We start from the raw sequence: 21,604 nt of genomic DNA on the forward strand, positions 1-21,604 counted from the left end.
CATATGGATACTTAATAAAAATTGTTAAATGTACAGGTTCATTGCAGGATCGGGTGAGGACATTCACAAATGGCAGTGTCTCTGCCTCTCCAGGTGGGGACTACAGACTTATAATGACCCGTGGTCTTCATGGGCACTCTGGAGAGAAGTGGAATGGCAGTAAAAGGAAGCCACCTTTCCTTCTGTACTGAACTTTTATCACCGTCACCAAAGCCATTGCAAAGTGTTTCACTGTGCGCGTCACTCTGCTGGGCACTGTGCAAAAAGACTAGTAGAGAGAAAATTCATGTCTGTTGGGAGCTCACAATATCAAGGACGTTTTGATGGACATGTGAATTAGAACATAGTGGCAGGAAAAAAAATCTGCTAACTTAAAACAACTTTACAATGGAAAGGGGCCCTGAAAGTTATTCCAGTTCTCTAATTTTATAGATGAGAGCAAGGTTCACAGAGGTGAAACGACCTGCCCACCGTCTTTGATTTGTGCGGCACTAAGGCGAGGGTCCAGGTCGCCACAGCCCAGTGCTCCTTCCACTCAGAGCTACAGGCTGCACTGCTGCCAGGCCTGCCTTCTTCACGCACACACGCATGGGGAATGGTGCCGCGTGGACTTGTGCAAAGTGATGGAACTGTTTCCGTTCCACCTCTCTGCCCACAAATAGAAACAGATACGAGTGCTTTCTTTTTATGCAGTTGGAGAATATATACATTAAAATGATGCATGGGGGTTACTAGGAAGTATGATAATTAGCTGTGGAGATCTGGAAGAAATATTTCAGAAATGCGTGCCGAGGCCTCGCGATGCTGGGAATTTATTAGAATCGGCTCGGGAAGCTTCTGTGGGGGCTAAGTTTTCCAGAAGTTTTATTCCTCGTACAATTGCTTCCCATAAGAGGAAACCAAAAACTAGAATCATCAACTTCCAGGGCCTTAGAGTTAGAAGATCTCTCAAGAAGTCGTTATATCCATCCGATTATTTCTGTCAGAGTTTTATTTTTACCCATCACCAAGAAGATAAATGTCTGCAACTTTCTGAGGACATTTTTTATAACCACACACAACGTCTACACTCAGAAAGTCCTACAGCATGTCTACCTGAAAGCTGACTTGCTGCACTTTAAACCACAAGTGCTTACATTGCTTTTTCAGTGAGAGTGTAGATGGGCTGAGGCCCGTAGAATAAACTCATTCCTTGTTCTCTTTGGAGGAGCCTCCGCGCGTCCCAGATGTACTTCTTCTCAGGCCTCAGAGGCCTCGGCCCTTTTCACGGTATCATTTACACATAGTTGACTTTAAGAAATAAATTAAGAGGATGGAAAACAGCAGTGATGCAGGTGTTCTGAAACAGTGGTGACAGAAGAAGAAAATAGAAGGTTATTTATTATTTTCAAAGCAACAAAGTAGGAGGTTGATTGGAGAAAGGTGAAAGATGAGAGAGAAAGAAATCTGTCATTGAATGATATTTTCATCAGAGCGGAAAATAGGTACCAACAAATGAAATTTGACTCATCTTTGCAAGTTCCACTGAGCATGAAAATGACCCTTCAGAATTTCCTATAAGCTGTTGCTGGCTGTGGGATTTTCCAGGGCCAAGGGAATCTGAGTTCAGGAGGCCAGGGGATGCCAGAGAGAAAGGGATTTTTTGATGCTTGGGGCTCTGAGACTGTCACTTTAAAAAATGAAAGTCACATAGAAGGGGCGAAGTGGCATTTATCATTCCATCTCTCCGGGCTCCTGTCTCTTTAATCAGCTAGCCTGATTTGCCCAGTAAATGATTCCTGAGTGTGTGTGCGTGTGCCCGCGCGCGGGGGTTGTAGCTCTGTCAATCCTTGGATTAGAACCAATGATTGCAGCTTGTAGGAGGGCTGTCCAGCGCCAGATTGTAGGATGTGTCTCAGTGCCAGAGTATGAGTAGAGATAATTACTGAGAAGTCACACTCTCTCACACCGTCGGCTTTCTTGTTGTGTCCTTCAGCAAAACAGTGGATTTAAACCTCCTTCCACGAGCTTGAGAGCAACGCAGTCTGTCAGGAAAGAAAGGAAGAAAAAACCGAACCTGACAAAAAAGAAGAAAAAGAGGAAGAAAAAAAATCATGAAAACCATCCAGGCAAAAATGCACAATTCTATCTCTTGGGCAATCTTCACGGGGCTGGCCGCTCTGTTTCTCTTTCAAGGTAAGAGCTTGAGATTGATTTGCCTACAGTAGACCCAAGAATTGTACAGTGTGCTTTATATGATTCTCAGACTCCCTGAGTCGGCTCTGCTGCGCGGTTTGCAGGTGGAGGAGAGAGCGTTTACACAGCATGGCTGGGACTTCATTCTCCCTACCAGGCTGTGAGAATATTGATTTGCTGCTGGCTGCTCCCGGAATGGGGGAATGTATATGCATAAGTAAAATGTGTCTGGTGCTCCTGTTAGGTTCGTGGCTATGTGCTAGTCTCCCTGGCTGTATGTACATTCTTGCACACATACACAACGGAGCACACATGTAAGCAGGGAAAATTACAAATTCAGAGGGCAGCAGGATTGCTAATGTGTTGCTTATGTTTCTGGGAAGAAATTACAAGACGAAACTTTAAATATCGCCAGTAAACTTGCAAAGCTTCTGAAAGGAGCAAACAGAAAATTCAGGCTAGAAATAATCAGGTAACTGTGCCTCCTACAAGCCTCTGGTCAGAGATCCAGCTTGAAGGGATGAATCAATTTGGAGCAGCGGTGGACAACTGTATTAGTTTTTAATGTGTTTGGGGGTGTGTTTGTGACTAGGGGTGGTGGGGGTGGGGTGGGAGGAGAACAAGCAGATAAAAGGAAGTGGGAGCAAGCAGGGGCTCTGAAATTCAGGAAACCTTATCTAAGTTGAAGGCAGAGAGGCAGTAGAGTCAAATGCTAATTTTCTGTTTATTTATGGGCCTGGAAGCCCAGCCGTGGGGGCGGCAGGGAAGGGCTGAGCTTGCTCCCTGGCCGAGGGTATGCTCTGATGTTGGCTGTGCTGTGTTGGGGTGCATTTGGAATCTGTTTCAACCTTGAGTCCATTTGCTGCACCATGTGGCCCCAAGCTCTGTCTCAGCTCTCACATTCCAGGAGCAGTCTTATTTGCCAACCTGCTTGCTCCCCCTACCCTGTCAGGGGGTCTGGCTTGCCTCTTTCATATTAAAGATGCCTGAACTCAGAGATGGAGACAGGCAGAGAAAGTTTCCCTGGGTGGTCCAGCAGGGCTCTCGGAGAGGATCCCATGCAGAAGCTCAGTGCTGTGCAGCTGTATTCTCAGAGGAAAGTTCCGTCTCATAGGGTGAGAAAGGATGGGGAGTCCCACCCACCTTGTTCTCCTCTCCTACTGCAGTATGGAGTTCGCATGGTCTCTGAGTCCCCACCTCCGATCCTGCCAACCTCTCTCTGAGGGTAGGCTTTGGGGACGGCTGCTGTCCCCTTGACATAGCTTCCAGGGGCTACCACGCAGGACCTCACAAGGTGGGCAGAGGGACCAGGCTGGCAAGAATCAAGGAGGAAGGCAAGGGGGCACTGGAGGAATCTGAGTCGGATGACAAGGAGGTGCACTGGGTGGATCTGGCAGGGACAGCCTTGATGTCGCCTGCTGCACTCAGCCTCAGAGGGCCACCGGCCTCGGAGTCTCTCCTCTCCCTTGGGGCCATTGGTGGGTGCGAGGGTGAAGGAGGCAACTTGGAGACATCCTTGACTGACTCTTCTTATGTAATATGGAGCAGCAGCCGCGTGTGTGTGTGTGTGTGTGTGTGTGTGTGAGAGCGTGCGTGGTCTCGCCCCTACAGGGGGTGTGCACACCCTGATTGTTCTGGTGCACAGGGACTCACCCAGTGAGATCAGAGCCCCAAGCTGGCAGTGGGGGAAACTGAGTTCAGGGCCAGGCACCCTCCAGGAAACAGCTTCTATCATACTAACAACGGAAATAAAAACTAACTAGGCGAGGAGTGGAGTGAGGGGATCAGAGGAAGGGCAAGGGAAAGTCCCAAGTCCTCAATAATTTCCGTCTGTCCTGAGGTCTGTGCCTCTTCCATCCATCACAGCAAACTGGAGACAATGGCCAAACTTCCACCATCAACAGCCCCATTGGCAGCGCGCCAGGAGCCCCAGGGCCATAGCGAATTTACATATAAATTAGCATACGTCAGAAATAAATGCAGGGAAGCATAACATTTGCTCATACTTTGAATCATCCCTGAATAGATGAGTAGAAAGTGGTGGTGCAAAATTCTCCAGTGTGAAATCTGGAGGAGTTCCTCTCTTGGGGTGGAGATGGAGGCGACTGGGGTATCTGAGACCTCCTCTCATTCTACCAAGTCCTGAATTTCCTAGGGAGAATAATGATGGCAATGTTTGTGCTGCTCCCCTCGAGCCAGCTCTGAATAGGCTTCAATCTGTCCTAATAGAACGAGGCTGCTCAATTTTAAAGCAGAATGACCCCCAAAGACTCCCACACCACATGCCAGGTGGACCGGCAAAGGTGATGTCTGTTTTCTCTTTCAGGGGGTGAGAGCCGGCGTCTGCCAGCCACCTCTTATCAAACTTACAGAATTACTGAGGCAGCCCAGGTCTTGCCTGCAATAATCCACCCCTATTGCATTGACCCAGGGGGACTAGTTAGAATGCAGTACACATTCCAAGGCGATTTTTTCTTCTCCTCTGTTTTTGTTTTAAGCTGCTCTTCCTAGAGCGGCTACTTCCTGGCTTTTTTGCCTTCTTGAAAAGGTGTCCAGTGCTAATGGTAGGTTATGAACCCCTCTCTGACTCACTCTTCCCCCCGCCCAACTGGCAACCATGATCCGGCTTAGAGGGGGAGGAAATTTCTGAGGCATCAGCACTGATTAGTGCTGGGCAGAGGGAGGGGTGAGGAGCGCCCTGGGGCTCTGGCCCTGAGACGCACCAGGGTTGATAACCCGGCAGCTCCTCTTCCCCTGGAGCAGGAGCGAGGAAGCTGGATTAGGCGCTGTGCTGTCCTTTCAGCACACCGCCCACCTTCTGCCACTGAGAGGCTCTGGAAGGAATGGCTGGTGGTGCCGCAGCTTTTCTCTTTCTAGAAACCCGACCATTTCTCCTTCGAAGGATTAATGCTCTTTTGAACACCTTCCGATGAGCTTGGCTAGATTTCTGTCTTACCTTTCTCGTTTTCTCTCATCTCCTCCCACCCCACCTCAACTTTTCTGCCCACCTGAGACGCCAACAGGGTAGAGTAGAAGGGAAAGGAGACTGGCTAAGTTCACACTCTCCTTCGCTCAGTGCCGACCACACGGACACTGTTCAGCTGGGCAGATCGGCCAAGTTCCTGCCACTCACAGTCAACATCCGGGTGCCAGCAGCAGCCTGAGTTGGGCAATGCTTCTAAGGTGTGAGGGAGACAGATGAAACCATAACAATGTTTACTGGCAAAGTGAAAAATCGGTTTGGGAGGATGGGTCCCTGGGCCTGATGTAAGCGTTGTGAGCACTTGGAATCATGGCCAAAAGAAAAAGGGGAGGGGGACAGAGGGGCTTCACAAAGCAGCCCCTGGCTGCCAGGCTGGGGCTGCCAGCTTGGCCGAGTGTTGGCAAGTCGTGCATAGCGCAACAAATGCAGCTCTCTCCCTCCTTCTTGCTCGGGGACGGTCCTCTGAGCGTTGATCAAGGTGCCTGGAGAGGCGCAGCAGTGACCAGCCGGCCTTGCTGCGTGAAGGCCATTTTTGGAATTGCAGCTTTATTTACCAGGTGCAAAGCTTAGTCCTGGTACTGGTTCTTCATTTTGGCACTTTTAAAGCCAAATGTAAGCCCAAGAACCCCTCCTTATCTGCTTCACTGCCTAGCCCCTGACTGCTGTCCTTTCTCAGTGAGCCTCTCCGATGATGGTGCTGGTGTTAAGGGTGCTGGGCTGTGTCCTTGAAGAGTCGCCTGGTTCTTGCTGGAGCTGTTCCTCTCGGGACTGTAGCAGTTCCCTGGGCTCTGTCCATGCATGCAGTCTGGCAGCCCTGAGATGCAGTGACCCAGGCTGGTACCAGCTACTTGTCAAGAATGAGACAAACAAACCAATGCTGGCTTCAGCCACGGTCTATCTCTTGGGATGAAGTGAGCTCTCTCAATATCCTGAGACACGGCAATATTTCTGCATCAATATGGAACACTTAATTCTGGCATTTGCAGGAAACACATGTTGGAAACATGCACAATGCTCTGGGCTGTCTACTCAGGGTGGAAACACTCCAGCTAGGACGCTCACGTCTGGGAATGAGCTCTGTTCCAGGGTTTTTGGTTTGGGGCTCACGGCCTGTTCCTGCCTGCCAACTAGAATGCTAAAGATGAAAAACAACTTTGCTTTATATCTAACCTCAGCAGAGATCCTACAGACTCTTCTCACACTCTAATGAGCGTGTCTTCCAAATTTAAGACAGTGCTGGTGGCCTGAGCTCAGCTCACTGGGGACATCTGAGCTCAGAGGTCCCTATGTTTTCTGTAGGGGAAAATCTTTCCCTCTGTGAGCCTGTCTCCCCACCTGCCTGACGAGCTGGGGAGCAACTCCCGTGGGTGTTGTAAGGACTCATTAATGCTTGTAATACTCTAAACATGTGGTGCTAAGTGGAACTCCATGCTGAGATTGGTGTATTTATGCAGTTTACTTCCTTTCTGCTCTATTGGCTTGTTACATGTTTACTTTATGTCTATAGTCATTTGAAATTCAATAAAACAAATTAAACATAAAAAATGAAAACATGCAAAAATAAGGTAATCAACGGCATACAGGTCAGGTGGGGTTGTTGGCGCCGTTGTGGCAGTCCTCCCCAGCATCTCCTGGTGTCAAGCTGATGGTGGACACTTCCATTCCATTAGACAGTGCACTGCAGAAGGCCAAGGGGCTTTAGAAGAAGGATGCAAGGAGCACGCCTCCTATCCATTTGTGCAAGACACTTCCACATGCAGGTGCAATGCTGGCAGGGCGAGCGGCAGAGAGGAGGAGCATGGGGGTGGAGGAGATCAGGAGCTGGGAGTTTTAGAGGGGAAAAAACCCAGCTCTAATCTGGATTAGCAATGCGTGGGAAAAAGAGGGCTCTATTCTCTGCTTTGACTATGATTTTGGTCAGTAACCTCTGAGAGCTTTAAATTTTATGTATTTTTGTATTTACTTATGCAACCTTCTGGATTAAGCCTGCTCTTCTATCACTGCTTAAACTTAAAAGAGCTTAAACTTGAAAGACACGTGTTCATCCCCCTTCCCTCCCATTCTCTCTTTCCCAATCCCCCCCCCCTTTTTCTCTCCCCTTTCCTCCCTCCCCCTTTCTGCCCTCTCCTCCCTCTTTTCTGCCCTCTCTTTTCTCTTTTCTCTTTCTTTCTTCCTTTCCTTTTTCCTTTTCCTCCATGGGAAAAATAATTGATCAGTTGACAGATCTAGGTCAAGCTGGCAGGGGTTGCTCTGCCTCATGCAGGCTTGCCTGGGAGAAGGAGGGGAAGTCTGTCCTCCCAATGCAGTAAGAGGGCGGCAGAACCAAGGAGCCGACGGGCGAGTTCGGCCATCCCTAGTAAGGGTGTCTGGGTCCTGTTGATTACACAGTCCCCAGCTATTTGAGTTACCTGACACTCTAATTTTTCATATCTAATTTATCTTTCCCTCCTTTCTGCTTTTTGCTCAGCTTCTATACCCTGCTTGTTCCAGTTTTCCTCATTCCTCTTTCTGCTTGCTTCTCTTTTTCTCTTCTCCTTTTTTCCTCCTTCCCAAACCAAGACAGATCACAGAATCTCTTCCATTTAAGTTATATTAGAGAAATGGTCTTTTGTTTATTTGCAAGAAGAAAAATACAAACTTGCCAGAAGAGCTCTGTAAGTCATTTGCAGACTGCAAACAGACCAACAAAGATTCACATTTTCATTGCTGAGAAGGAAGTATTTCAAGAAAGGCTGTCAAGCTAAGAAATCAAATATTGGAAAATACATTCTTCAGCTCTGTTACTAAGGGCATCTTAGGTTACTAAATTTGATTTTTTTTTTTTCTTGGCTTCTCTAAGAGTATTTCCCTTCATAGTAATAAAAGGCTTTCAAAAGACTGGCTGGTTTTGGCTTGAATTGCTTATTCACATCCACTCTCTAGAGGTGCTTCCTTTGCTTTGTCTTGGTGGTGCCACCAAGCTCTAACCTCACACAGACTCTCTCTAGTTGTTTACTTGTTCATTGGTTCAATCACGTGTTTGAACCAGCAAGTGTTTATTGAGCATCTATTAGGTTCCATGTGTTGTTTTAAGTGCTGGGAATGTATCAGTGACCAAAACCAACTAAAGGATGAGGCCAGAAATAGAGTACAATCTCCCTGATTTGACTTGTTTTGCCATCCTTTTTAGCAGCATTCAGAAGCACCAACAGAAGTGCCAGCAGCAATAGGGAGGACTCAATGACACAGCCTCTGGTTTCTCAAGCAAATGATCGTGGGTGGCCAGAAAGTGAATTTAACAAGTCTTCCATCCTTGTTTTTGGATAAGGAGCTGTGGAGGAGGATGCACAACCCTGACTGTGTTAAAATAAGTGAGAGGGGTTGCCTTTGCTGCTCCGTGTTGTCTCCTGCCAAGAAGGAACTCATGGACGTTTGATGTGCCCTCAGTTAGCATGTGGATGGTGAAGCTGGTGTAAGTTAGTTGGCTTTGTGACCATTGTCTCTTGTCATTCAAGTTATTGGTTGATTCTTGTCACCACTGCCATGCTGTCCAGCAGCCTACCCACCTCCTTTGTTTCGTGCCTTCTGCATAGAACTGGAGGGCCAAAGAAGGTAAGGGGTGAGCGGATGCCCATATAGCACCAGGCAGGGATTTGCCTCAGGCAACAGCTGTTCACGAACTTCTGTGAGGGATTCAGTTTCAGGGTAGATCTAAGATGATCTCCCACTGAGAGCCTTTTTATTTGCTACCCACTCATCACACCCTACTATAGGGTTTGTGGAATAATAAAGATACATCATTTATTTATTCTCCTCTGGCGCTATGCTGAGGAGGGGACACAAATCTTCTCTCAATCCATCAACTTGTGTTTTCAGCTATTTGTACCCAGAGGGAATATAGCTTCTGTTATGCTCATACCGTTTACTACAGATGCCCCCGAATGCTTGAGGATGATTGCCTCCCTGGCTGCTTCTATCTGTATGTCCATAGTGTTGGCGATTATTCTCAGCTTTTCTCATGTACAAGAACAGGTAACTACCTTTCTCATGGATCCATGTCAAGCAGCCAGAGCGATCTACATCTCCTGACCCTATCTCAGAGGTCAGGAAGGTCCTCGCGGCAGGGGGTGTGTGCACTGTGTGTTTATTTGCAATACTCTCATTCTCTAAGCCAGTGGCTCGCAAACTTGGTGTCCCATAGAATTGCCTGAGGAGCTTTATAAAAATATCAATGACTGGACCCTATCCCAGACCAATTAAATCAGAATCTCTTTGTGATGGGGCCTCCTATCAAGATTTTTAAGAGCTAAGAAGTTCTAATCCATGATCAAGTTTAAAAACTCTGAAGTACCTCTGAAGTTATCTGAAAATGTTCTACGACTTTGGGTAAGACATAACCCATATGCACCTCCAATTCCACATCTGCAAAATAAAGAAATTGGACTAAGAGATTTTCAAGTTTTGTTTCAAGTTCAACATTTTGCAATTCTGCCGATAGTCTTTTTGAGTATAATACTTGAAAGGTAGTGGTCCTAGAAGAAAATATTTAGAAACAGTCTCTGCTTGCAGTAAGCTGAGAGTATAACACAGTCACAGATGGATGACCAAAGTCACAGTGGGGTGTGTGTGTGTTGCATGCAAACACTACATATTGTATCATATATACTGTGTCCCACATCCCCACATACACAGGTATTTCTTTATCTATAAGGCATCCTTAGTTTAGGAGGAGGATTCGCTAGTCACAGCATTTCAGGTAGGGGGAATAAGGAATGATAATGACTCTAACTGATCAATCCCATAAGAGAGATTCAGGAGCCGTTTGAATGTGGGTCAAGATTGAATGTGTTAGCATTGGACTTAGAGACTGCGAAGTGATAGTGGGCCTTGGAATAAGCTCCATTCATAAGTGCACAGATCTGCATATTTCTCTTCTCCCTAGCCTACCTCCCCCTCCCCAGGATCGGTGAGCTAGGCATCTTGCTTCCATTGCTCTCCTTCTCATGGGCAACCAAGGCTCAATGCCAAGAACCTCAATGGCAATTTTGCACCTAGTGTGTCAGACAGAAGCAATGCTGGCTCCACTCTCTAAGCCAGGCCAGTCCCTCTAGTGCATGTAGGAGGGAAAAGTTGTCTGTTTTAATAGAGTCAGCAGGTCTAGGAGGCACATGGGGAACAGGGCTACTGTGCAGATTTGTGCTGAGTGCAGTCACTGGGTAACTCACCAAGTGTTCACACTGCTGGCTCCCCAAGGTGTTCACACTGCTGTGTCAGCCAACCCCAGAGTCACATCCAGCTCAAGCCCAGAGCAACTCTCAAGGTGATTTATTTCAGTCCCTCTCTTTGAGCTCCAACACATCAAAATGCAGCTGCAGTGGTCCCCTAGCTTCTGTCTCCAGTCCTTATTGGGAACTGCATCTCCAGATTGTCTGTTGTATCTGACCATTCAGGAAAACAGAAAGAGGAAGACAAAGAAGGAGAATCTGTCTTCTTATAGATTCCAGCCATTTGCCTTAGGTCTGGAGAGAAATTGTAACATTGTGGCTAGATCGCCTGGGCCCAAACCCTGGCTCTGCAACTTGCTACTTTGAAACCTGTGGCAATTTAATCAACCTCTGTGTGACTCTGTTCCCTCTTCTATAAAATGGAGATAATTATGGGACTTACCTTTAAGTCTGTTATGAGGATTAAATAAGCTTCTGCAGATAAAGTGCTTGGAAGGCTGCCTGGCACATAGTAAGCTCTCAATAAATATTACCTAAGAGTATTATGGTGGCTGCTAATACCACCACCCGCAGCACAAGTCTACTGTTTCTTCAAGATGACTTTTCTTCAAATATTTGAAAACATGATTCCCTCCTCCCCCTCAAGTCTCCTTTGCACTATGTTAAATAGTCCAAGCTTTTCTTCCATTTTCTATATAATCACCCATAGAAAGGGTGCTGACTGCCTTTTCTAGAGTTAGTCTGGTTGTTCCGTACTCTTCTCCCAGTGTGCTGGGAGTAGCCAAGAATATCAAGGGTCCAAATCCAGAGAGTGTGAAGTCTCAGGTCTTCAGAAAGGCATGAGAAATCCTACGGGTCTGGCTGGGTCTGTCAGCCTTTCTCCTCATCCTTTGTACTCCCTGTTCCATGGCCGCCTTGGGTGTTTCTGCTGTTCCCTCCTCACAGCTCCCGGGCACGCTGCTCCCCTCTGCTGAGTGCTGCCCTTGTCTACCATGAAAACACTTGTTAACATTCAAGACAAAATCCCACGCTCAGCCTCCCTCTGAAGCCTCTCGTTTCTTCCTTTCTGCCTCCGTTGCTCTCGTGCTGACCTCCATTCTGAATGTCCCCCAGGTGTTTGCGTAGTTACCTACTTAAACGTCTGTCTAAACTCTCACCAGACCATGAGTGCCTGGAGGTCAGGGACTGACTGCCTGATTTCTCTCTTCATTCCTAGCACAGCCAGCACAGTACCTGGCACAAATGTGACACCCAGTGTTTATGGACAGGAAGAAAGGAAAGAGGGGTTGGGGGAGGGATAAAGGCCTGGGATCCCCTTAGGTTTTTCAGGAGCTGTATAACTCTGTTGACTTATGGTAAGCTGTTGTGAGCTGCTGTTAATTCAATCCTTCTTTATCCTGTGCCTGTGTTGTTTTACTATGTACACAACAACCTGACCTCAGAACTTACCCTTTCTGAAGTCATCTTATTAGGTTCAAGAGATCTTTTTTGGGCTCCGAATCTGTAATCCCATATATTAGAAACCCCTTGTGGCTGTAATCAGTCATAAACCGTAGTTATAGATACCTAGGTAGTGGTAGATGAACCCAATATTTCTGGCTAATCTTAGCTGAGAGCAGAAAATAGTCACTCTAGTGGTCAAGAGATCAGATAAGTGGAGGAAGGCGTGGGTATCTGGAGCCGCGTTGGCATCAGAAGGAGCAACAGGGACAAGGGAAGTTTGACTCTAAGAAGAGGAGAAGGTGACTACATGCGTTGATTGAGTTGAAGACGATGCAGTGGTCAGGTGTTTCTTATCTGTTTCTTCAAATCTACTCTTTCTCCTTCTTTCCCAAAGCTTTCCACTGGGGCATTTGATTGTCCTCCTAAACGGTCAGGATGCTGGGCCCAGACATGGAGAAGATTAATTGACAGCTTTTTTCTCAATGCAATTGGTGATGCACAGACATCCACAGTTGGATAAACCGTTTTGTTAATTCTGAAAACAAATAAGAATTAATTAATTGATCCACATTTCTTCCTTTTCCATTTAAACTTTTTACTAGAAGAATCTAAATGCCTTATCATTATTTTTTTCATTACTTTTTTGCACTACTGAAGCCTTGTCCAAGGTCAAAATAATTTAATCATCAAATCCAAAGCTTTTTCACAGACTCCTAGAGTTGTGAGATGCCTTGGAATTTACCCATTCTCCCACCCAAGGCACCAATCTCACCTGAATGATGTTCACTAATTACTGTTCAACAATTCCAGAGATTTCCAGTGAGCAGACACTCACTGCCTGAGTTGCAGTCCCCAGTCTGGCTGTCTGCCAGAATCAACTGTGGAGCTCGTTCTAAGCAGATGCCCAGGTCTGACGCAAAAATTCTCATAGAATTTATCAGAATAGGGCAAGGTCATCTCTACTTTGCAGTAACTGCAGATCACTCTATCAGGTAGATATATCTGAGAGTAACTGGGATTAGCAGCTCTTTTCATAGTTGATAAATTGTGTGAGAAAACACTATCCTGGCAGGTACTTTGGATGCCTCCTTAAAAATCAATTCTATCCTTTCTCTTTACAAACAGTGTTCTAAATTTGTTCAGGGCAGCAATGTGCCCATTCAAAATACTCATCTCTGAGGTTCCCTTATAGCTGAGTATGGTCATGCAACACAATTCAGACTAATAAGATGTAAGCACAAGTGTACTGGGTATACTCAGGAAGCCTGAGCTTTGTAAACCTTACCATTCCTAATTCTCCTTGACTGAGAGATTGGCATACTACCTGGAGGTCCAGGAGTCAATTTGCAAACAGGAAGACAATGCACATCATGACTGGAAAAGAAGGAAGCTTTTAGGTTGAACCAAATAGACTTGCTGTTTTGGTAAATCAAAAATAGTTGAGTATAAACAATTTCATATGGTTCAACCTAATAGAAGGACCCAGGTTCAAGATGATATAACAGTTGTACCAGCTCTGGAATACATATTTTCGTACTTATTATTACTTATGGAAAAAAAAATCCCTGTTAATTAGTTTTCTATTACTTGTAGCTGAAGACAATCCTAATAAATCTATGTGGAGCAAAAAGTTGCCTCTTCCTAACTTCTGCCAATTAGAGCTACTCAAAATACAAATAATTTTGTGTGATCCACTTTCTTTCTAAGAGACGACTCTCCAGGACCCTGCTTATCTTGACATTCTTAGTTCCTTCTCATGATTATCACAGGCATAACTTCTGGACCACTAATCATCCTCATCGTTATCTTCTGAACATGCTCCAGTTTGATAACAATCCACTAAAGGCATCACCAGACAGAGCCTTCCAGATGTAGTCTGATTGGCAAAGTGGAGCATGAACTATTACCTACAACATTTTGGACGTTATAGTTATATAGGCCCACTCTATTATTCTGTTAGTTTCTCTTTTTTTTTTTTTCAGACATACCACACTATTGACTCATATTGATGTTGTACTCATTCCTCTGACAAAAAAGCTATTATACAAGACCTCTCCGATCCTTGATTACAGTTAATTTTGTTTAAATGTTTCTTTTAAGTATTTGAAACTTCACTGCAACTTGGGTCATTATTTATATCCATTGAGATTATTCTGGGACTCTGATGAACTGTCACCATCAGTTTTGTTTCATCCCCAAATGATATAAACATGTCATCTCAACATCAGCAAGGTGAATGATAAAAAAGAAAAAAGTAACATAATAGATCCAAGGCCATGGCCAAGTTCTTTCTTTCTTTCTTTCTTTTTTTTTTGAGGAAGATTAGCCCTGAGCTAAATACTGACAATCCTCCTCTTTTTGCTGAGGAAGACCGGCCCTGAGCTAACATCCATGCCCATCTTCCTCTACTTTATACGTGGGACACCTACCACAGCATGGCTTTTGCCAAGCGGTGCCATGTCTGCACCTGGGATCCGAACTGGCGGACCCTGGGCTGCCGAGAAGCGGAACATGTGAATTTAACCGTTGCGCCACCGGCCGGCCCCCAAGTTCTTTCTTACATTTATATTTCATCTACTCCAGAATGATCAATTCAGACCCTACTGCGTGCTAGCCATAAAAAACAAGACATACTTCTTACACTCAATAAGGAGACAACTCAATATAGTACGGTAAGTGCTAGGATGTTTGTCATGGCAGCATCTAAGAGATTTTTCAAGTCAGAGAAGTCTTCTAGAAGGAACAGATGGTAAAGCTGAGACACAAAGGTGACTAGATTTAGCCAGTTAAGAGGAGAGATGAGTGTCACAGGTAGAGGAAACTGTATATGCCAAAACCTAGAGGCAGAAGAGCATGGTTAAGAATTCAGGAATCCAACAGCCAATCAGGCTAGATTGAGTGTGTCTATGTGGTTTAGGGGGGCAAAAGTGGAGGGGGAGGAAGGATGCAGGTAGAAAGACAAGAGGTGTAGGTAAAGATGGAGACAGACATCAGACCTTAGGTGGCCTTATGGTTCTTATTAAAGGTTTTATACTGAGGGAAGAAAGGTGTGGTGAAGGGTTGTGTGCCAGATAGTAACATGATCAGATTTGCAGTTTTAATCATTAAATAACATTATTTGGGTTACTAAAAAATGTTAAAATGTTACTCTAGTTACAGTGTGGGAAATGAATTAAAAGGGGACAAGACTAGAGGCAAAGGAGCATCCTAGGGATTGTTGCAGCCGATCAGACATGAGTTAACCAGGGGGAGAGTTGCAGAGATGGAGGGAGGTGGCAATATTCAAGAGTCATGGAGGTAGAAAGGTTCCGACTTGGAGATGGAGAAGACAGAGGACGGTAAGTGACAAAGGAAAGTGAAGAGGACTTCTAGCTTCTGGATAAATGGTGAATAGGTAGGTTTTCAGGAGGTGGTGATGAATTCGATTTGGGCCATGATGGGTCTGAAGGTGCGTGCTGAACATATATTAGGAGCTCTCCAATATGAAATTAGCTAGATAGATCTGGAACTCTGGAGAGACATCTGAGCTTGGACAAAGATGCTCAACACAGAGATAATTAATTACCCAGGAAGAGAGTAGAGAGTGCACGAAGAGAGTAGAGAGTACACGAAGAGAAATGAGGGAAGACAACTAGTATTTAAAGATTGGGAAGAGATCTTGGAAAGAAGATTGAGAAGAAGTGGTCAAAAACATACAAGAAAGACCAGGAGAACGTGGTGCCATCGAAGTCAAAGGATGAGTGTTGGGGGACGGCAGGAACATTAGCAGTGTCAAATGCTGCTGAAGGATCAAGTAAGATTATACTTAGTAAAGAGAATATCTTCGATCACCTTGGGAGAACAGTTTTGTGGAGTGGAGCCATAGTGTGGTGGATAAAAGTGGGATGAGGATATAGAAAATGTGAACAATTACTTCAAAAGTTCGTGGGGTTTCGGGTGAAAAAAAAAGGGAGAAAGCAGTGAGACAAAAGGAGAGTGCACTTGGAGAGGATGTTGTCACTTTTGTAAGACGGGAAAGAGCCCTCTGAAAGCTGATGGGCAGAGACTAGTAAACGGAAGCATGGAAGAAAGACACAGGAGATGACTGACCAAGTGGGGTCCCTTAGGGAGTATGAGAGGGTAGGCGGGGCGGTGAATCTTGAGCACAGGTAGAAGAATGAGTATTGAGAAAGAGAAAGACCAATTGCATCACTATTTAAAGTAAGGAAGGAGAAATACACTTAAGAATATCCATTATGTTTGTGTTTGGCTGCAAATAACAAAACTACATGATAAAAAATGGTTTAAATAAGATAGAATTTTACCCCTTGGCTTACAGAACATCCCCTTTGTTCATGGCTGGTGCAGTGTTCCCTAAACTCAGGGATCAAGCCCTTTCTGTTGTTTGGATCTATTGTACATGGCTTTGACACTACGCTACAATGGCAGCATCTGTGTGCCAGGCAGTGAGATGAAGGAGGAGATGAAAAAGAAAGGGTAGAATGGATAAGTGTACTGTCTTCCCAAGATGGTCCTTTCCTGGAAGCCCTTACATGACACTCTTCCTCACAGTCCCTTGGCCAGAACTTGGTCACATTGCCACATTTAGAGGCAACAGAATGTGGGAAATACATTATCCACTGCCTAGACAAATTCAGGGGCCTATCACCATGGAAGCATGGGAGGATGAATATTAAGAGACAATTAGGGGCTGGCCCCATGGCCGAGTGGTTTAGTTTGCATGCTCTGCTTTGGCGGCCCGGGGTTCCCTGAGCGCAGACCTAGCACTGCTCCTTAAGCCATGCTGAGGCGGCGTCCCACGTAGAGGAACTAGAAGAACCCACAGTTAGGATATACCACTATGTACGGGGGGTTTGGGGGAGAAAAAAAAAGGAGGAAGATTGGCAACAGATGTTAGCCCAGGGCCAATCTTCCTAAAAGAAAAAATAAATAAAAGGCTCTTTGCCTATTAGGAAAAAAAAAGAGACAGTCAGTGTGTTGTACGAAAGGAAGGTTAGAACTCCCCTTGACAAGAATGGAAGAGGCCCTCGGACATGCATGGTTAAGGCATTGCCACCTCCTCTGTGGCATCTAACCATGGGTTTGCAACGTCTCTAATCATAAGGGAAATGCAAATCAAAATCACAATAAGATAGCACTTTGCACCCATTGGGATGGTTATTATTTTCTTAAGAAAGAGGAATATAACAGATATTGGCAAGGACGTGGAAAAATTGAATTAGAGCACTTACGCATTGCTGGTGGGAATGTAAATTGGGGCAATCACTGAGGAAAACAGTTTGGTAGTTCTACAAAAAGCCAAAAATGGAATTACCATATGATCCAGTAATTCCATTTATAGGTATATACCCCAAAAACTTGAAAGCAGGGACTCAAACAGATATTGCACGCCAATGTTGCCAGCAGCATCATTTACAGTAGCCAAGGGGTAGAAGCAACCATAGTCTCCATCAATGGATGAATGGGTAAACAAAATACGGTACAGACATACAATCAAACATTTTTCAGCCTTAACGAAATTAATGAATGAAATTTTATACGTGCTACAGCATGGATGAACTTTGAAAACATTATGTTAAGTGAAATAAGTCAGACACAAAAGGACAAATATTGTATGATTACACTCATCTGAGGTACCTGGAATAGGCCAATTCATAGAAACAGAAAGTAGAAGAGAAGTTCCCAGGAGCCGGGGGGAGGGCATGGGGAGTTGCTCAATGTACAGAGTTTGTGGGATGATGAAAAAGTTCAGGAGATGTATGTTGACGGTGGTTGCACAACACTGTGGATGTACTTAATGCCACTGAAGTGTGCACTTAAAAATGATTAAAATTTTATGTTACGTGTATGTTACTCCAATAAAGAAAAATGAAAAAAAGAGGTAATTAGCTGTCCTTGGCACAGTGTGGATGCAGGAAAGTGAAGCAGTTTGCATTTGATGCCTTTTATTTTTTCTGAGCATAATTCGGGGAGGATGTGTGTTTACACACATGTGTGAACAGCTTCACATATGTGTTTTTCCAGAAAGCAGAAAAGAATTGAACTGGTTCCTTATGTAATGGGTCAAAGAGCTGGCTGGTGAGGCTGAAGGGTCTCATGCAGGGTTCGGTGCTCCTTTCCTCATGGCATTCTCTTTTCTCCCGATTTTTAAGATATAAAGAGATCTACCACTACCTTATTTTTCCATCTCTTTTTCCAGTTCTGGTGATACCATTTAGGAGATGGTACCAGACCACAAAGATAGAGTTTTACATTTGCCGTTTACAGAGCACATCCACATCAAATATATTTGTTGATCTCCACATCAATCAGGATATTCTTTTCTCATCCCAGTTCTATTTGGAATTGAATTTTTTCCCTAAGCCTTTATTTTCCTCATCTGTAAAAGGGGATATTTAAAGTTCCTTGGAATGTAGTTTTCATGTTTAATTGAATTATGTTTATGAAACCTGTCACTCAATACATAGTGGGAAAGTGAAAGCCAACGATTTTACGAGGTTTTTTTCACAGCCCAGGTGTCAGTGGCCGTGCCTGCCCATCAGTTCTTCTCAGCTCCCCCCTCCTGTAATCAGCAACTCAGCTCGGTTCCGCCTCTGAATGACTCCTGTATCTGCCCGCCTCCTGCCTGTCTGCCACTGGCTCAGGTGCGGCTTACGTCATCGCTTGGACCAACGCAGCCTCTTAGTAGGGCTCCTGCTACCCGTTCACATCTCAGCTCAGCTCACCCTCCATCTTGCCGGTAATTGATTATCTTGCTAAAAAATACATTTTGTCACCTCAGTACTTTACTTAAAGTCTCCACTAGCCCGCCTGGCTTTCAAGATAAGGCCCAAGGTCCTCAACTTGGCACAGAGTCCCTTCCCTCTCTTGCCCCAGCCTCTTTCTTGCTGAGTCTCGCAGCATCCTCCTCATCTACTCTTTAGCCCCACTGACCCTGAGCACTGACCCTGGACACTGATGCCCTTCCACAGCTCTGTGCCTTTGCACACGCTGCTCTGTGCTGGGAATGTCCTTCCTGCAGGATTAGCACAGTGCAACACAGCACAGACTTGTTTTAATGTCGAGGATAAGGGAATAAATGAGGCCACGAAAAGAATTTAAAAGGCTGAAAAAGGAGAACAAAACTGTTTTGAGACCTACTCTAACCCACCATTTCTATATCTGGCCTTTTTGCAGATCCCTCCCAACAGTTTCTTTGTTTCTAGTCTGCCCCAGGGAAAGAAGAAGGGGTGCATGGCACATAATGTTATTAAAGCCACAGCTGTCCCACTGTGGTCCCTGAATCCCAAAGTCTGGGGCTTTCTGACGCGCAGCTATCTGCGTTTTAAGAAGCCCCGCAGGCGATTCACAGTAAGTTTGAGAAGCGCTGAATTAAGGGGGTCATGAGGCACAGAGGGAGGGAGCTGATGGCAAGGGCTGCTGCTCCCAGCGTCAGGACGGTGACGGGGAGGGAGTCACCGGCCCTGCCCCCAGGGGAGGCTGCTTCTCTTGAATACGCCCACTTCAGAAAAAATAACACCAGAACAGAGCAAGCTTGGTGGTATGTAAACTATGAAAATATTTACATATTTTCATATGTAACGAAATACATATTACTATGTAAGGAAATGCATATTCCCTTTTGCTAGGGTGCCAGATTTAGCAAATAAAAATCTAGGATGCTCAGTAAATTTAAATTCTGGATAAACAACAAATAATATTTTATTATGCAAAGCACATACTTATACTAAAATATTATTTCCTACTTATCTGAAATGCAAATTTAACTGGGTGTCTTGCTCTTGTTCTGTTTTATCTGACACCCTACCTTTGTCCATAAGTGTTAAATATGTGAGGGAAATCGCCTGATCAGAATCAGATGTCTAAAAGGCAGGAGTCAGTTTTAGTAACCGGTTTATTTACTCTTTAATGGAGAGGTATATGATTTGAAAGGGAAGAAAAATAACGGCTGCTTTTCCTGACTCATTGGATTATGTGTAAAATCTACATTTGGGGAAAAAAAGAGAGGAAGAGAGTGAGCATATAGAGAGAAAGAAACAAGATGTCGGTTGCAAGTGGCCCGCATGCCAGAAAGTTCCTTCCCTCAGTTGACATAAATGAGCACCGTCATGGGCCAGGTCCTGTCCCCAAGGCCCATGCAACAGAAACGCGGAGCGAGCTTCAGAGTTGAGCTCCCTCCCCTGAGGCCCCAGCTCCTGGGCAGGTTTTCTACAGCCACTCCTTACTGCCCCAGGTGACAGGATGCCACTTCAGAGGGTGGAATGTGGCACTGTGAGTGGGGAATGAATAACAGGCTTCCTAACAAGATGCAGCTGAGGGAGCAGCTTGCTGACAGAACAATTTGCTGGTGCCCGGAGTCTCCGCCCAGCCTCAGCAGAACTGCAGCGGGCGTCAGGAGAAACTCAGGACTTACCATTTGCCTAGGTGTCAGGTTCCCGGTGAGTCGGCATTCTTCCCACGGCGCTTTTCCAGGCCTGCAGCCTTGATGTGCGAGCCACCGAGGCTTCCAGAGCCCCAGGAATCACACGTACAACCATTCCTTCATTTTCCCCCCTCTTGATCCGCTTGTGTTTATGTAAATGGTTGGAAAAGCAGTTTTCGGCTTATTTCCGAAGCTTAAGGGCTTCCTGAGAAGCCTATTATTGAAAAATCAGAAACTGAAAAGCAACTTCTTAGACAATGAATTAGCAGCTCAATGACTGTGTGTAATGCAGAGTGTGCTGTAACTGGCTGCGTTACAACCGGGAACTCCCCTGGGATGCGGTAATCAAACACATGCCAACAGGTTGTCTGTTTCAACAGAGAGTGAGTAATCAAAGGAGATTTGCAGTTAATCCAAATATTACAGAGACGCATCCAAGAGAAGGCCAGGAAAAGGAGAAACTAGAAGAAGGGTGTGGGGAGACCAGAGCTTTCTGACCTGGAGTTCCATGTGCAACTGAGAGAACTTCAGGGGACAAAGTTCATCCATCTGAGCGCTGATGGCACCAACTACCTAGAGGGGAAACTGAGTCTTGGCTACACATTGAAGCAGACCAGAAAATTAACCTCAACACTTGCCTCTTCCACTTGACCAGTGATGTCAAATTGGGGAGCAAATTACCTAGCATTCAGTGATTTGCTGCAAAAGTCTGAGTCCTATACTGGTTTGAGGGCTAGGGGTAGGGTGAGGAGTGGGGAAGGACTTGCTCCATCTGAGAGGCGCTGGCTAGATAGTGGAACTATGCAGTGTTTCGGGGAGACGGTTCAGTTTGTGTGTCTATCTCTGTGGTTCTCACAGTGTGGTCCCAGGCCAGCAGCATCAGCATCACCTGAGATCTTGTCTGAAACGCAGATTCTTGGGCCCCATCCCAGCCCTATAGTCTCAGAAACTGAAGCGAGGCCCCGCATGCTGTGTATTAAGAAGCCCTCCAGGTGATTCTGACACTCGCAGAAGTTTGGGAACCACTGGCTAATCTGAGCACCTGCACACTGTGGGTACCAGCAATGCTCCACGTTCCTCTGCAGGCCTGTGGGTGAGCACAGCCATGGCTGGCTCGAGTCAAGATCCTGGAGCAATTCTGTGCTGAGCCGCTCGGTCCTGATCCCCTCACAGGGCTATGGAGTTTTTGGGAAAGAAATTTAACATTTATTAAACATGTACTAGTACTTGGTGCCAGGCCCTGGTAAATGTTTTATGTGTGATATTTTATTTAATCCTTTCTACAACCTTGTGAGCTAGGTGTTATAGGTAGGATTTTATTGCTGAGAAAATTTTGGCTCAGAAAGGTCAACTGGTCCAGGTCTGAATGTTTCCTGA

The 21,604-nt window shown here is 45.4% G+C and overlaps 1 protein-coding gene and 1 pseudogene across 4 annotated transcripts in view; both read left to right on the forward strand.

Moving 5' to 3' along the window:
• The first annotated feature begins 1,762 nt into the window (after positions 1 to 1,762).
• The window catches only part of NTM (neurotrimin), a 907,778-nt gene continuing 887,936 nt past the window's right edge, over positions 1,763 to 21,604 (forward strand). Inside the window, exon 1 of one of the 4 annotated variants that reach the window (XM_070272994.1) lies at positions 1,763 to 2,175. In XM_070272994.1, coding sequence (XP_070129095.1) covers positions 2,094 to 2,175 — 82 coding nt within the window. In that variant the 5' untranslated portion in view covers positions 1,763 to 2,093. The remainder of the gene's footprint in view (positions 2,176 to 21,604) is intronic. The other 3 variants (XM_005611723.4, XM_070272992.1, XM_070272991.1) reach the window with 3 other exon arrangements.
• On the forward strand, positions 16,780 to 16,891 carry LOC111774478 (U6atac minor spliceosomal RNA; annotated as a pseudogene).

Source organism: Equus caballus, chromosome 7, assembly GCF_041296265.1.
Source record: "Equus caballus isolate H_3958 breed thoroughbred chromosome 7, TB-T2T, whole genome shotgun sequence".
Classification (NCBI taxonomy): Eukaryota; Metazoa; Chordata; class Mammalia; order Perissodactyla; family Equidae; genus Equus; species Equus caballus.